Raw genomic sequence first — 12,476 nt, 5'->3', positions numbered from 1 at the left:
AAAGTTAGCTTTGCTAACAGTAGCGCACTAAACCAACACGATAATCAGTAGAAGCTAATCCCAAAGCGCTAACTTCACTTAATATTATATTCGCCCTGGAGTGACTACAATCGTTGAGCACCAATTTAATTTCAACATTATAATTTACATGTTCTACAATGTCTTTGTTTATGCTTTGCTCTCTACTGTAAGTGTTTTATTTTGTTTCTATATGTTTAAATAAAGTTATTGGGGAAAAAAGGAGGGAAGGAAAATAGACGGAACTTCAAAATAAGAGCTTGAATATAAATGTCTAACTACTTGACAAATTCTTAACTGTCAATAAACAAAACTTCAATACAGATGTTGAGAATTTTCTCTCAAAATAAAAATTTTGCTGCTAAATTGTTGAATAAATAGACGTATAAGGTCAATAACAAATATACTTATTGTTTTTAATCTGTTATTTAGGATATTCAGCCATCATATTGGTGCAAAGTGCTAATATACATATCCATCTTTCAGGTGTTTCATTCATGTTACTTCTTTAAAATATTAGCATTAGCCTTGGGGGTGTCTGTATTTGCTGGAACATGTTTAGCATTGAGATGGTATTTTAGGTAACAGCTAACTTCTTTTAGCACAATTTGCACACAATAATGGTCTTTTCCAGCATCCCATCAGATCATTTCTGGGAGCAAAAATTAATCTAAAGCCAAGAGAAGGAGCTTTGTTGTCCTTTGCTGTTGTTTGCAGATATTGCTTGTGTGTCAGATTTACGGCTGTACTAGAAACACGCCATTACAAAAGTTCCTCACGTTAAAATCCCTTCCCTAATTCTTACCGGAATAAATAAATAGAGCTTGATGTCCAAGTCTTTTTATCCTTAATTATGTAAAATGTACCTGAAGTCTGTCTGCATGTTGCCACCTCACAGCTGAAACGGTCATGAACCTTCACTCAGCCCAGCAAATGACTAGTTTCTTATGTTTGTGTGTGTGGGTGGGCTGAATCATCCATCTGGCGTCTTTGGCAATTTTTGACTCATTTTAGTTTTGTTTTGTTTTGTAGCTCGTTGTTTTTTAACGTCTCTGCTGAGCTCTCCAGTTAAGAGGAGTAAACGTTTCACACAGTCTCGTCCGTCGACTGCAGATTAGTCTGTCAGCAAGTGAAAAGTTGCTACACTTTTTTAAGCATTGCATCTTCATTTTGATGTATCTGTGGTGCAAATTAAATTACTGTGCCTAATCATTCAGCACATCCTGGCAAATCAATCTGTTTATTAGATTGAGTCATTGTTGTTTTTTTGTCTTCCAGAGAATCTATCAAACATTTTCTTCTGACAGTCTGTTGTGACACATTAACTATGTTTTTCTTGCTTTGTTTAACAGCTACAGAGCCTCAGCCACAATGTGATCTTCACCCTGGACTCGCTGCTCAAGGGGGATTTGAAAGGCGTGAAAGGGGTAAGATTTACCATCACTCTGTTTAGTCTTCCCAACTCCGTCCTACTGGACTCTTGTGGGAGTCAGCAAGTCTCTATCCATCTCCAAACCCCCTGTGCCTGCGATTAAGAGAGTTAGGGGCGAGTAAGGAGAGGAATTCTCCTTTGAAACTGTAAATCTGGCAGACATAAACACTGCCTTTGTGTGGTGCATGAGGAGAGTAAATGGGTCATGAACACCTCGTGTTGTAGGCTCAAGAAGGGGCTTGGTCCTGACTGGGCATTCACGGCGTGAATCACAAGCCGATCGCTGGGCCTCGAGTGGTTTCCCAACTCCACAAATATCTCTGTCCTCTAACTGACCTCTTCGGACTTGACTGGATGTTCTCCTTTGTCTCTGCAGGACTTAAAGAAGCCTTTTGACAAAGCGTGGAAGGACTATGAGGCTAAGTTGTAAGTAGACGATGGTAAACCGTAGCAGACATCTCGTTAGTACCGGTTGGAAACACCCGATTCTGTTTCTCTGCAGTACAAAGATAGAGAAGGAGAAGCGGGAGCACGCCAAGCAGCACGGGATGATCCGCACCGAAATCACCGGGGCCGAGATCGCAGAGGAGATGGAGAAGGAGCGGCGCTTGTTCCAGCTGCAGATGTGCGAGGTGAGTACTTTGAGACTCTTCTTTGAAGCTGAGTAGGGAAAAAGGGAGGAAAGATATAAACTTGCATTTCCTTGATGTCAATCAATCGAGTTTACATTTCAGCACCACGGCAGTTAAAAACACAAGAAGAAGAAGTGATAAAAATAACATAAAGTCATCAACTGAGAAACCATTGACATTTTGATCAAGATCGTCAATACACATCAAATATGTCGGCCAGTTTTCCATTTATTATGTTCAAAAGCAACTGGTGGGCTTTTAGCCTTGACTTAAAGAAACTCAGTGTTTCAGCTGTTTTGCAGTTTTCTGGAAGTTTGTTCCAGGTTTGTGGTGCACGTAAGCTGAATGCTGGTAAAGTAGCTACGTTGCTCAGTTTTAGACAGGTGAAACAAATATTGCAATGGTTTCTGTTGCTTATTGAGATTCTCATTTATGATTCATATTTGGGGATTCCAGATGTGGAAATAAACATAAAGTTTGGCAGATATTCGCCCCGTTATATTAGTAGAACCAGATGGTGTTTATGAGCAGCAGGTGTTGTGTTGAGCTTTGTTTCCAGTCCCTCTGAACCAGGAAATGGAAGTCAGCAAAACACCGGACATGACACAAACACTTAGAGACTGTCTGAAACAAGCAGGGGTTTGTCCTAAACATTTTTATCCTTTTAAGTCAGAACTCTCTTTCATTTTTATTTCACTTTTAAAGAATAAAGTCAAATGTTCACCATGAATTTGACACAGATGTCTCTACAGGCTGCATGCTGATTCATAGCAAAATCCCTCAAGATGTCCTAATGCCAGATGTAAACCTAATAGGTTGTGGTGCAACACCTGCTCTTGTGATGAGTGAATTTTTACATGTGTAACTGCAGAGGAAACATGAATGAATGAATGAATGAATGAATGAATGAATGAATGAATGAATGAATGGACAAAGATGATGTTTACTTACTGTTTTTTGCTGAATTCTCCCACATCGAAGTGCTTTAAGTCATGAATGGTCTGTTTAAAGCTACAGCACATACACATGCAGATTGTCAATGCTAAGTCCCTCCCTCTGGCCCTGATTGGTTGTTTCTAACTGAGCTGTACATTCCTGTAGATTGCAGGAAGGAAGCAGAGAAGTTTGATTTTTATACTGTCAGGATGTGGCAACACTTTTAATATTTTAGAAACATTTTTATATTACATCTCAGTATATACAGATATGTATATAATTTTTAATTAATTCAGCTTGATGTGTTTCCTCAGTTTAACTTTGTGTGACATTACAATGTGTTTGGTTATCTTTAAGGTGTGACAAAACAGAAGAAATGCTGTTTAATAGCCCAACATTTACACATTATTTGAACAATGTCCATGAGATGACAAATGATAGATCAGTGCCTGCTGTAGGTCATGATGTGTTGGCGCACAAATTGTGCTAAAACACCAACTTCTGCTCTCCAAGAGCTTTCAGACTTCCTCTTAATCCTGTAAGCTTTAAATGAAGTCACTCTGTTTCACAATGGCCACACTTTTAAGAAACCTGGCAGCGAGAATAAAGCGTAAAACAAATGTGAGCTGTGTGTTTGTGCCCAGAAGAATCAGAACAAACTGTTAGCACTCTCTCTCTCTCTCTCTCTCTCTCTCTCTCTCTTTTTGTCTTTCTCTCTCTCTCTCTCTGTCTCTCTCTCTCTGTTTGGCCAAAATCCTCTCTGGTTGTGGGCGGCGGCGCCTACGCCTCGCTCGCCGTTTTATCCTGCTTGGATCTTTTCTTTTTCTCAGATTACATAATGCGGGCCGCGTTGCTTTTTGGGTTTTCTGGATTAAGTTTTGTGCAAAGTCCAACTGACCCGCCCTCTCCTCATTTCATTGTGCCCATATTTCTTCAGCAGGTCAGAGACTTTGGTTTGAGAGCTCGAAGGCTCGGCTCTGTCAAATCTGATTATCAGTAATATTTTCCAGTAACTCTAAACACAAAACAGCGCCTAAGTGAAGCTGGGAGGCTTCTTTTACACTTTTTATAATGGACAGCACATGGAATATCAATAGTTTTCTGAATGGGATCTGTTATGCATTTTCTAAAACATAATTGAAAGCCAGATTAGAAGTGGACTCTGCATGTCTTTGTGCATTTTGAAGACAGCACAGCATGTTTTAGACTCTACGGGTCAGCGACTGCTCATTCTGCCTCATCCCCCCTGCAGGACGCTCTGATCTTACATCCTCTTCTAGATTAACGTGCATAGCGCTAGTCTCTTCACACACCATGAATTTAAATTAATCTGACACCTTTTACTCCGCTAACAGACTTGCTAAAACATGTCTGCGAGTTAAAGAGCATTGTTGGTGTTAACTTGTGATATCGAGACATTTTTAGCTTTCGTCTCGCTACCAATTGCTTTAAAGTATCCGTCTCTGCTGGTTTCCAGAGGACATTCTTTCTTTTTTTGTCGCTACTAACTGAATTTTTGGAAGCGTGAGAATTTATCAGGAGATTGAAAATGTTTCCTAAAAGTCAAACAGCGGCTCAGCCAGAAGACTTCCTGTTTGTTTTTGCAGGATCAGCACGGACTCCTGTGCGTTGGTTGTTTCCATTTTTGATCCATGAATTGATAGAAACCCGTCAGCGTCTGTGTTTTACAGCTTAGCAGCCGCCTCCGGTTGCAGCAGCATGCCAATAGCGAGTTGTAGCACACACATCATTATCACCACCTTCCTCTTTCGTTGGTTTCCTCGGTTCCAGATTTGGTTTTAAATTTCTTTTTCATTCTCTGACAGACAAATAGAAACTGGCTCTGCTCTAAGCAGGAGGGTGTGTTTGGCTATGTGATTAAGAATATTGGAATAAATCCATATTTTATTGCAGTTTTGAAATAAATTTTTTTTTGATGCAGTTCACAACAGTCCCACAGTATCACAGATCCTCCACCATGCTTAACAGTGAATGAGGTATATGATTCATATAATTTCCAACCTACAACAAAAAATAGATATGAAATAATATTAGTGGTTCTTTTAGTGGTGTTCTGTTGTGGAAATTCAAGAATTGCTAAAACGTTCATTTTGCTACATTTACTCTGCATTTAAAAAGTTGTTTCCTTTATAATTTTTACCTTTTCAATCTCTGTTAACGTTTCTGAAAAAGGTTTACTTTTGTTTTGCATGGTATCTGGGTTTCTTTCTGCATGGAGTTTCCATGTTTTCCCAGTTTATATGTGGGTTCTCTTTTCTTCTCACAGTCCAAAATCATGACTGTTAGCTTAATTAAATATTCTAAAATGCTTTTGGGTGTGAGTGTGTGTCCTGTGTGTTGCCATCTGCAGATGGGCACCAATCTCCCGCTGCAACCCTGCAAGAATAAGCTGTTTTAGGAACAATTATTTGTCTAGGAATTATGTAGCACAAGTCATTTAATGACTTTTTTGTTTTTATGAATAAATATTCAAACAAGAGGTTGGATTTTAACAACATTTTTGTTAAAATGATGCAGTAAAATGTTTATTTTGAAGGTTGTTTTTTTGCACATTTTTACCAGTGGCGTTCACCAATTTATTTCCATGCATTCATCATAAATAAAAACAAAAACATCCAAAATGAATGTTTTAATTAAGCATATTAATAGCTTAAATTATTATTGGTCAACTGACCATTCACACAGTTCTGGTTGTGATATTTGACTATATTTTTTTGTAAATGTGGAGAAATTTCAGCCAATAAATCCCAGACATTTCCCTAAATTAGCAGCCATTAATGGTGGAAATCTCGTTGTGATGCTGTTGTTGTTGTTGTGAGAATGCTGCAGTCAGTGGCACAATCTGTTCATCCCACTTAACCTCATCTCTCTCCGCTGCCTGCACTCTGGGCTCTCTCACACTCTCTCCACGTTACTCAATCACCAGATTACACGACGCTCTCACTCTCTCACCCTTTTTTTTTTTTCATCCCACGCTGCCAGCAGAGGAGTGAGGAAAGGCAGGGCTCAGCAGGCTGCATTATATTCTGCAGCAGCGTGAATGTCGTCGCTCATTCACACAAAAGGGATTCACAAACATGCGGCGACGCTGTCCACAAACGCCGAACCCACTCGCGCTTCAAACAAAAAAATGTGGATAATCTGCCAGCCGTCGAGCGCCGTCAGGCAGACAAAGAGACGGCACATGCATGCATGCTTGCACACTTATGCGCAGGTTTACTCATGCGTGTGGGAACGCACATGCATCAACATACGAGGCAGCGGCGCAGAGCTTCATCGAAGAGACGAAGCTCTTCTGGGTTAGAATTAGTCGTTAGCTTCTCAGCGACTCTTAAATCTGTGTGGATTGGCTCTCTGTGGGATTATCAGTAGATTATCTTTCATTTGTTTGTTTGGTGGGGGCGCTGTCTGAAAACATTTGTCTTGAATCCTCAAACGGCCTCAGAGTTCCTCTGAAGGATTTTCTTTAAAAATCCCAACCTTTTTAAGATACAAAACTATTTTCTGTGAAATTCAAGTTTCACTTTATTACTCTGATCCTCGCTTGAACATTGTCAGCAAAGCATTTGTAGTTTATGTGATGATTCAACACATGTTGGTGCGTAATTTGTGAAGTAGAAGGAAAGTGACACATGGTTTTCAAAATAAACACCAAAACTGTGTTATTTTTCTCTGAGTCTATGATTTTCAGACCCACCTTTTCCTGCGATTACAGCTGCAAGTATTTTTGTTTCTTTGTCAGCTTTAGCAGCTAATATTTCCATTTTCTATGAGCCCAAGCTCAGGCAGACTGAATACTGTTACCACAGATTCTCACCTGAATATCAGTGTATGCCTCATTCCTTATGTTTCTTTTCTTTCAAACATTTACAAAAACATTGATTAACTTTCCTTCATGTCACATTAACGCACTAATTTGTGCTGATTTGTGACATAAAGTACAGTAAAGCTGGGGTTGTAGCATCTTTATAAAATATTTACAATTTGTAGTTATAACCAGACAAACTGCGGTTGAGTTTGAGGCGTGTAAATACTCTGCCTAAACTCTGACACAAATAAGGCTGGAATGATGATCGATAGTTGAAATAATTATCAATTAATTTAGTAATTAATCAGGTATGCAGACTCAAAAAGAGTTAATTTTCTGAAACAACAGTCAGAGCAGTAGTTCAGCCAAAACTGTACAAAAGTATATGTACATTATGAATTTAGGTAATATGTATAAAAAGGCTTAAGTGGTTAAATGAAACTTTTTAAATCCAGTTAATAGAATAATTGATTACAAAATAACCGCTAGTTGCAGCCCTAGACTCAAGAATCATAACTCTGAGCGCTGATGACGTGATTCTTCCTATTTGGACTTGGAAGGCTTTTCAAAATGCCCTGAATTTAAACTCTGCTTTTCTGCTTTTCTTCCAGTACCTGATCAAAGTAAACGAGATCAAGACCAAGAAAGGCGTGGACCTCCTGCAAAACCTGATTAAGTATTACCACGCACAGTGCAAGTAAGCGCCTCCATAATCCCCCTAACCCAAATGTGACGCCTGCTGCTACTGTTTTTCTTTTGCTTCTCACCCATTAAGTCATATTTCACACCCTAGATAAAGAAAGAAGGCGCTAGCCCTCCTGTCCTTTGCAGCAGCTTTGTCTGGTGTTGCTCCCAGATCTTGAGTCTGCTCATAAATCTTTGCAGGTCGTCATATAGATACGCTGCGACAGCCGAGGGGGTTTGGTGGGTAAATAAAGCGGGTGCTCATCTCTCCGGAGCTGCAGCTTGCAGCGACCCATGACAGAATGACAGATTTTTGTCCAGGGTTGCTACAGTGTGTCCTGTCATAACACCAGGACAAAACAATGCACTTCCCTGCTAATCTGTTCAACCTGGGCCTTGACGGATAGAAAGGCTGCAGGATGATGGATTAGGAGCGTTAGGACAGCAGACTGAGAGCTGAGGAAAGTGGTCAAAGAAAGTGAAACTGCCCTGTTTGCACTTGCAGAGGGCGATATGGTCTTAAAGTTTTATCGTGACAGATTTATCATGATAAAAATGATGGTAAGAGCTATTTTTTACTTATTTTTCAGTCACATAAATGCAAATACTGCTTTTGAAAAATGGTGAACCAATTGCAGTTTTCTGGCTGATATCTGATCTTTAAAAAGCCTGACCTACCGATTTTAATTTTGGCCGATACAAGTTGTTTGTTTTTGTCTGAAATGTTGCTAAATACTGCAAGGAAGTCAAGTATTGGCCGATCACTAATCTCCCAAAATTAAGGAAATTTGAGGTAATTTATTGGTGCAACCCTACCGATGTGGAATATGTTTCTTTAGGACACTAGACGTGTGACACATTAACTGCTTTTAATCAGAATTTTTGACATTTATTGATGGCTTCATTGAACAAACATTAGAAAAAATTGTAAAATGGCAATACGGACAATTTTGGAGAGTTTCAAACAACATTAACTGGAATTAATTTTGTATTGATGATCACGATAAACAATACGATAAATTCCCACCCCTCGTTTGCTTCAATAAATTTAAGTAGCAACTTCATTTATGCAACAAAAGTGGTAAATCCAAGGCTGCAATGACAGAGCACCTGTCAAGCATGGTTTGGTTGAACTTTGCAAGCTAAGCTGTGGAGTGGGAGCGAAGATGTGGGCTCATCAGAGCAGAGATTGAGAGAAAACGAGCCAAACGACTGAGAAGTGGCAGAAAAAGTAATGGGAAGAGGAAGGGAGACGCTCGTTCCAGGCAGAGGGAGGGGTTGCAGTCATTAGTGGTGATTTGCTGCTGCAGAACTTCATCGAGGTGTGTACCGCTGACAGATCTGTAATGGATTTCAGAGCGTGCTAAACGCCTCTGCAAATCTGCAGAGAAGGGTCGAAACCAGATCTGATTTCAGCACCAGAAGCCAAAAGGTGCCAAAGAGCGAGAGCGAGCTGAGCTTGATGTTCAACACAAACTGCAGCCGTTTCTGCCTGCGAGCAGAAATGGAAGAACCAGAAGGATCGCAGTGTTACGTTAACTGTTGCAGTAATGGATGATCGGTGTCTAAAAGTTCTTCTTATGTTTCTGTAAAGTTTCTTCCAAGATGGCTTGAAGACAGCAGATAAGCTGAAGCAGTACATCGAGAAGCTGGCGGCTGATCTCTACAACGTAATTATTCGTTTGTTTCCGTCATGTATGGTTTAATTAAATTTTGTGTTATTCATTTACTTATTTCTATTCATTTATGTAGTTTTATTTCAATAACTTTACTTTTCTGTACTTATTAGGGCTGCAGCTAATGATTATTTTATTAATCAAGTAATCTGTCATCTATTCTGACGATTAATTGAATAATCGGATAGAAAAATTCTCAAATTCTCAAGATTTTTAATTCAACCACATAAACCTATATTATACAATAATAAAAATAGACATAAAAATGCAAATAAACAAATAAATTCCTTTTTTAACATTTTATTGTCTAGGATCCAATAACATTTTAGTGAGTTCTTCATCATTTGTAGCAACATGTGCAAAGCTCAGCTGTTTCTGCTTCATTTAACATCAATACAGTTCAGATTTAATCTGATCGTATGTTTTTCAATTAAATAATTAACTGAACTGCAAAAAGTACCTTACAGGAGATTCTTAAAGGAATTTAAATCAGGCAAAGCTAAAACTGAAACTTAAGGAGTTCTGGGAATAACAGATTTATAGACAAGAGGCAGTTTTAATCTTAAATGTAAAATGCATATATTTTTGTGCAGTTTTGGCTTAATTACTGCTCTAAATCTGTTGTCTGTTTCTCAGTTAATGATTATTCGAGTTGATAATCGTTGATAATTGTTTGATCAGTCGATTAATCCAGATACTTGTTTCAGCTCTAATGTTTATTGTTCTGTTCTTCTTTTTGCTTTATTTTATTTTTTCTCTTAAGTTATTTTAATTTGTCCTGTTTTCTTATTTTATGTTGCATTTATTTTATTTTATTTTATTATTTTGTTCAGTTTAGCTTGTTGGTAACTCTGTTTGAAGGGGTGTGAATAAGACTGACATAAAACTGTCATGAATATTAATGACTGCTGTCACGAAGAGTCATTTGATAATTAATGATTCTTTTAATACAAAGTTGACATTTTTAATGGACTTTTAATGCAACTTTACATTAAAAATCTCCTTATTTAGCGAATAATGAGTCATGTCAGTCTTATACACACCCCTTCAAATAAAGTATTCCCAGTTGCCTTGCTTAGTTTGTAAATCCTATAACTAAACGTCCTAATTCGTGTGTTTTCTGTCGTCAGATAAAGCAAACACAGGACGAGGAAAAGAAGCAGCTGACTGCTTTGCGGGATCTGATCAAGTCCTCCCTCCAGTTGGACCAGAAAGAGGTATGCACGCCACCTCTGGACTGTTGGGGCCAAATTTAACCCAAACTCTGAGCAGACCGGCTTTAAAAGCAGCCACAGCCGCTCTGATTCAGCCTTTGGTCTCGCCACACGCTTCCTCTCGCTCTGGCCAGCGGGTGCCCAGCGCTGCACCAAACTGGTGCCCAGTTCAGGGCCTCACTGTCACACTTTCACATAAAAACACTGCCTGTTTCTACACATTTGATCCACTGAAACGCACAAAATCATGTATGAGCAGTTGCTTGAGTCACACCTTCTGTAAGTTTTTAAGCTTTAGCCAAAGAGTGCACTTCTTCACAGCCACTACCTTCACTTGAGACAGATTTTTCACCCCTCTCCCTTCTATCTCCTCCTTTTTACTGCTTTCTGCTTGTCTGGAATCAAGTCTAGAAGAGTAAGTCTGAGCATGCTGTGGTTTGACTGTGCAGGGGTGTTGCAGAGCATGCCGTTTACTTGCAGCCTTTTTAAAAGTTATTTCTGTTTTCTTATAAAAGTCCCTCCACTGAAGTGTTATAGACACGTTGCAGCGTGACGTCACATTCGCTGACGATGACTAGCGTTGGTTTTTGCTGTCAAGTTGTCAACGTAAGGCGCTAAATCTTACATTTACGTGTGATTTAAAAGAATAAAAGGATGCAGAGCTTTGCTGCTAATTGTCTAGATAAGCATCAAAGGTATCACATTTAACAGCTTAAAAAGTAGCAAGGGGAAAGTAGGTTATGCTAGCTTGACTTTGACAACTTAGCATGTAGATGTGCTGTGGAATCTGGTGTTTCGGTTCAGCAGAAACAGAAAACAAGGCGACCTACACGCCAACTCTGACAGATCATTGGTAGCGCAGATGTTTAAATTAGCTTATCAACCACCGCTGTGTTCAGACGATCACTTATTACCCTATTTTCTGGACTATAAGGGGCACTTAAAAGTCTTTAGGGTGCCTTATTTATTGTTCTGGAGTAAAACAGCCCCCTCTAGAGAATTAATATGGATTAATTCTGGTTGTGCTTAATGATGTTTTAGCAATTTTGTGTGGTTCGTGGCGCCCTGTCAAAATGTTTCAGTTACATTACAGCTACCGAAGTCAGGAGTAATATGTCCTGTGCTTTGACCTATCTGACTGTTTTGTTTCACTTGAAGTTTTGGTGTTGAATCCTGACACACTATTTGAGCTGTTGTGAGTCAGTTGCTACGGCAACGGGTCTGTGTGTAGCGTAGCTAGCGCAGAGCAGGCAAAAAGAGTAGCTTTGAGTTGTTTTTCCCCTTTGCTGCACTAAATTGATAATGCCTACATGTCCAGGTTTCATTTTGTCCACATAATGGTTCTACTGATCTCCAGCGCAAAATTTCCAGATATAAATAAAAACATGCAACGTGTCTATAGTGTGTCTGGGTCCTCATTGCATGTTTTGGTCAAAAATAATCCCCTAAAAGTGTTTATCTTTACGCTTCAATCTCGTGGATATGTTTTGCATGGCTCAACACAGGACTCGCAGAGTAAGCAGGGTGGCTACAGCATGCACCAGCTGCAGGGAAACAAAGAGTTTGGTAGTGAGAAGAAAGGCTACCTGCTGAAGAAGAGTGATGGGTAAGCTGCAAACGCCGCTGTGCTCGCACCATTAAAATTTAATGGACAGACAGAGAATGACAGCCCTCTCTTAATGGGACATCCTCTCTCAGGCTGAGGAAGGTGTGGCAGAGGAGGCAGTGCTCGGTGAAGGGAGGCATCCTCACCATCTCTCATGCCACAGTGAGTCCACACACACACACACACACACACACACACACACACGCACACACACACACACACACACACACACACACACACGCACGCACCCGAACGCAGACGTATGAACTCTCCTAACCCCTCAGGAGTGACTGTGTGGATCAAAAGCATAACATTGTGCAGGGAGAGGGTATGTTGGGCTTTTCCAATCTGGAGGCTGGCAGAGTCGGATTGACATAGATAGGTTGCCATGGAAACTGCCCCTCTTCCTGTTCCCCCCTCCTCTTGCTGCCTGCTGCGCCGCGGTGACT

General features: G+C 39.8%; 1 protein-coding gene across 1 annotated transcript in view; it reads left to right on the top strand.

Annotated features, from left to right (window-relative positions):
- The window catches only part of asap1b (ArfGAP with SH3 domain, ankyrin repeat and PH domain 1b), a 63,574-nt gene that overhangs the window by 26,265 nt on the left and 24,833 nt on the right, over positions 1 to 12,476 (top strand). Inside the window, exons 4-11 of the mRNA XM_088001185.1 lie at positions 1,371 to 1,445; positions 1,827 to 1,876; positions 1,953 to 2,082; positions 7,459 to 7,544; positions 9,126 to 9,201; positions 10,338 to 10,424; positions 11,927 to 12,027; positions 12,120 to 12,189. Of these exons, the coding sequence (XP_087857311.1) occupies positions 1,371 to 1,445; positions 1,827 to 1,876; positions 1,953 to 2,082; positions 7,459 to 7,544; positions 9,126 to 9,201; positions 10,338 to 10,424; positions 11,927 to 12,027; positions 12,120 to 12,189 (675 nt within the window). The remainder of the gene's footprint in view (positions 1 to 1,370; positions 1,446 to 1,826; positions 1,877 to 1,952; positions 2,083 to 7,458; positions 7,545 to 9,125; positions 9,202 to 10,337; positions 10,425 to 11,926; positions 12,028 to 12,119; positions 12,190 to 12,476) is intronic.

Source organism: Poecilia mexicana, unplaced genomic scaffold (assembly GCF_051168715.1).
Source record: "Poecilia mexicana isolate PSO_F unplaced genomic scaffold, ASM5116871v1 scaffold_20, whole genome shotgun sequence".
Lineage (NCBI taxonomy): Eukaryota > Metazoa > Chordata > Actinopteri > Cyprinodontiformes > Poeciliidae > Poecilia > Poecilia mexicana.
The sequence above is the reverse complement of the archived record's forward strand: the minus strand, read 5'-3'. Positions and strand labels throughout refer to the sequence as shown.